Genomic DNA, 3,250 nt, shown 5'->3' with positions numbered 1-3,250 from the left:
GAGGAATCTTCTTAAAAATCAGGACCTCCTCAGATTTCGACAGTCTTAAAAAGAGTGGGATTTTTCCTCTTTTTTAAGAAGATTCCTCAAAATCTAAGGCGAGATTGGAGTTTTCCTCTAAACAAGGAAGTTTCTCAACGTTATCCTTTTTTCCTCAAAAACCGAGACATTGTTTTTGCCGTGTTCTCTAATGAACCTGACATAATCTGACACTTTCTGAGGGGGGGAGATAACCCCGGTATTTTTTTTGCAGCAGTATGAACACAATTGTGTTTGAGTGTTTCATTACTCTGCAAACCTAACACACCTCTCTTATAAAAATATCCTGCTGTACCGAAATCAGTCCGATGTTCGGACAGTCCAGACGACATCCCGGACATTGCCGAGAATACTACCGAAAATGTGGTAGCTACCACTGTATAAGTTACTTGCTATGGCATACATTATTACCGAAGGTAAAGCACGCACTTCTTTCTGTGTACTATAGAAAGAATAGTAGGTGTGTGCTTGCAAGTCGTGCCTTCACTGTTTAAAAAAAAAACACAGTATTTAGCACAGTCTTATAGGTCATTCACTTGCCTGGTCTTTCCGTACTAGCATGAGTACAGTGTTGTTGAGTACGGAGTACAGGAATTTTTAACATGGAGCCTTAAAGGGGCTACAGTAAATAAGTTAGGATGTCCTGTACCTGATCATGTACGGAAATCCTGTACTTTTCCTGAACTTTGCCGTCTTTTGCTTTTTAACAGCACTGTTGTTGTTTGCAGTGTAGACTATACAGATACAGTCTCATTGTGGCTGTCTCTACATGAAGGTAAAAGATACCCGTGTCGATAAAGAACGAAGTCCTAGTTTTGATACAATTAACTTTTGCAGTGTTTTGATAAACCGATTTCTAGTATTATTATAACCATATTTAATTATTATTATTATGTTAGTATCCTCGTTCCTTCACAGTGAAAAATAGTTGCAGGTTCTACGGGAAATTTTTCTATGAAGCGTGTCGTAAAGTTCCAGTTGAAGATTGTAAAATTACAATATACATCGGCTTGGAATTCATCGACGAGCAATATTGGGTTGTCATAGACTTCCGACGTATGCGGTAAATATTAATCACAAACTATATAGTAAATTTGCGAGGATATTTTTTACTTTGTTGCAAGTTCTTTGTGCGCCTATACCCATCGGTATAGCTATCGGATCTGGACTTTCTCTTTGCCTCCCGGCCTGCAAGTTTTTTTGGAACCTCGTTGTGTCATTGTTTAAAATCATGCTACCGACTTTAGTTTGCTGCTGTTGTCGCTGGCACGCCAGCCGGCCACCAGCCGGCCACGCAAGGGTGTTCACCACGGCCGCACACTCAGATACAAACGAGCCTCTTTCTAGTGCGGCACAATTGCTAGAGTTCCAGAGAGCCAACATGTTAGTCATTGTCCTGGTCCTAGGGCTCATGTTGAGCCGGGAGGGCATCGACGGCAAAGTTATCAAGTCTTTGATTGTAAGTTATAAATACCTCTTTTCAATGCAAATTTACAAAACGTATTATGTTGTCAACACTGTTCTTTTGCCGTACTCGACCCCAAAGTATACGAAATTGTCAAAATTACATAAAGTATGAGACCAAATCTGGACATCGGCGTAACTTGCACTGGTAACACAAGTGTGCAAAATTTGTGCACCAACGTGTGCTGTGCAAGTTATGGTTTTACACATTACACAGTTAACGCCGTGATCGCCTAGAATGCCAAAATGTTGGCAGTCCTTTTTGATTGCCAAATTTTGGCCGTCTTTTGGAGGCTACCAAATGTTGTCCTCTTTAAATGCCAAATATTGGCCTTCTTTTTAGAGGCTGCCAATTTTTGGCCTCTTTGAAAGAAGGCTAACATTTGGCATTCAAGGAGACCAAAAATTGGCATAGCCTCTAAAACGAAGGCCAAAATTTTGCAGTCATAAAGGACTGCCAACATTTTGGCATGCTAGGCGACCACGGCGTTAACGGTGTACATGGTGTTTGACTCAAGTTGTACACTTGCGTGGTGTGTTTAGTTTAGACGTTTTGTAAAGGTTTAAATTCTGCACAATTGAACACACACAGTTCTATGCTATCAATAGGAACCATGTGGTGTGCAGCTGCTATACTTTTCGGAAGTGTAGAAAGTTTAAACACCAATTAACGTATAACTTAGACACCACAATAGAAAATACACACTTGAACATCAATTGACGTGCAAACTTAAACACTTAATTTATCAGTGTGGTGTCCGGTGGTGTCGTTATGACAAATTCGCTTTCTCTGGGAGGTTTTTTCTAACGGCGAGGAAATTTCTTCACGTTTTTTTTTTGTTCGACTAGGGTCCTTACATTTCATACGGGGAACGCTTTTACATGTGTCCACCTGACAACGGCTCGCTTCCCTGGACATGGCATCTGCATGCTACCCACTTCAACCCATATAAACCAAAAGAGTTGCAACGCCTGACAGGCAATGTGACTTTTAGAAGTTTCCCTTTAGATGACAATACCTGGGTAAGACATTGCTAATAGAAGTGTAAGCCATACGAATTCTTACTAGTGAATTTGAAAGTGGCTACCACGCATCTGCTAATCCAAGTGTAGAACAAGTCGACAGTTAACTGCGAGAATCATGAGTTCTACCCTTCAAACTGCAATTTTATGACCATGAACGTGCCATGGTGCCATCTTCGCCTTTAAATTCTCTTTAAAACTAGCCTAATACATGTGCGGTTGCGATTTACATTCATACAGGTATGCAATAAGAAATGAATTTATAGAAGTCTATGAAAAGTAAGCACACCTAGGCTCGTTTTAAAGAGAATAAAGACGAAGAAGATGGCACCCTCAAAAATAAAATTTTTGTTTGTAACCGTCGACTTGTCCTACACTTGGATTAGCAGAGTATATGTCGTACGCAGATGAGTTGACAGCAATCCTATGTCAACACTCATTTGTGTTCACGAATGGGATCTGCCATAAAGTACCTTTCGCTTGTTTTTCACCCCAAAACACCCCCTACCGCATATCCGTTTCTTTATTAGATGATAATTATTATTTTTAGCCCGCCCTTCTGCTTTGAAAAAGCTATCCAGCGGGCTTATGCAAACGACCTCGTGTCTGTCTGTCTGTCTGTCTGTCTGTCTGTCTGTCTGTCTGTCTGTGTGTCTGTCTGTTCCACAAGAAGGAGATGTGCTAGAGACTTCAAATTTTCAGGGGATCTCAAGGTTCACTCCCA

General features: G+C 40.7%; 2 protein-coding genes across 2 annotated transcripts in view; both read left to right on the top strand.

Moving 5' to 3' along the window:
* LOC113209858 (Na(+)/H(+) exchange regulatory cofactor NHE-RF1) overlaps positions 1–3,250 on the top strand; it is a 24,767-nt gene that overhangs the window by 15,283 nt on the left and 6,234 nt on the right. The window lies entirely within an intron of this gene.
* Positions 943–3,189, top strand: LOC127748869 (uncharacterized). Its single transcript, XM_052264216.1, has 2 exons — positions 943–1,498; positions 2,353–3,189. The coding sequence occupies exons 1-2, from the start codon at positions 1,271–1,273 to the stop codon at positions 2,539–2,541; spliced, it is 417 nt and encodes a 138-aa protein (XP_052120176.1). The 5' UTR covers positions 943–1,270; the 3' UTR covers positions 2,542–3,189.

This window comes from Frankliniella occidentalis, unplaced genomic scaffold (assembly GCF_000697945.3).
Source record: "Frankliniella occidentalis isolate FOCC.00 unplaced genomic scaffold, Focc_3.1 Scaffold17, whole genome shotgun sequence".
Classification (NCBI taxonomy): domain Eukaryota; kingdom Metazoa; phylum Arthropoda; class Insecta; order Thysanoptera; family Thripidae; genus Frankliniella; species Frankliniella occidentalis.
The sequence above is the reverse complement of the archived record's forward strand: the minus strand, read 5'-3'. Positions and strand labels throughout refer to the sequence as shown.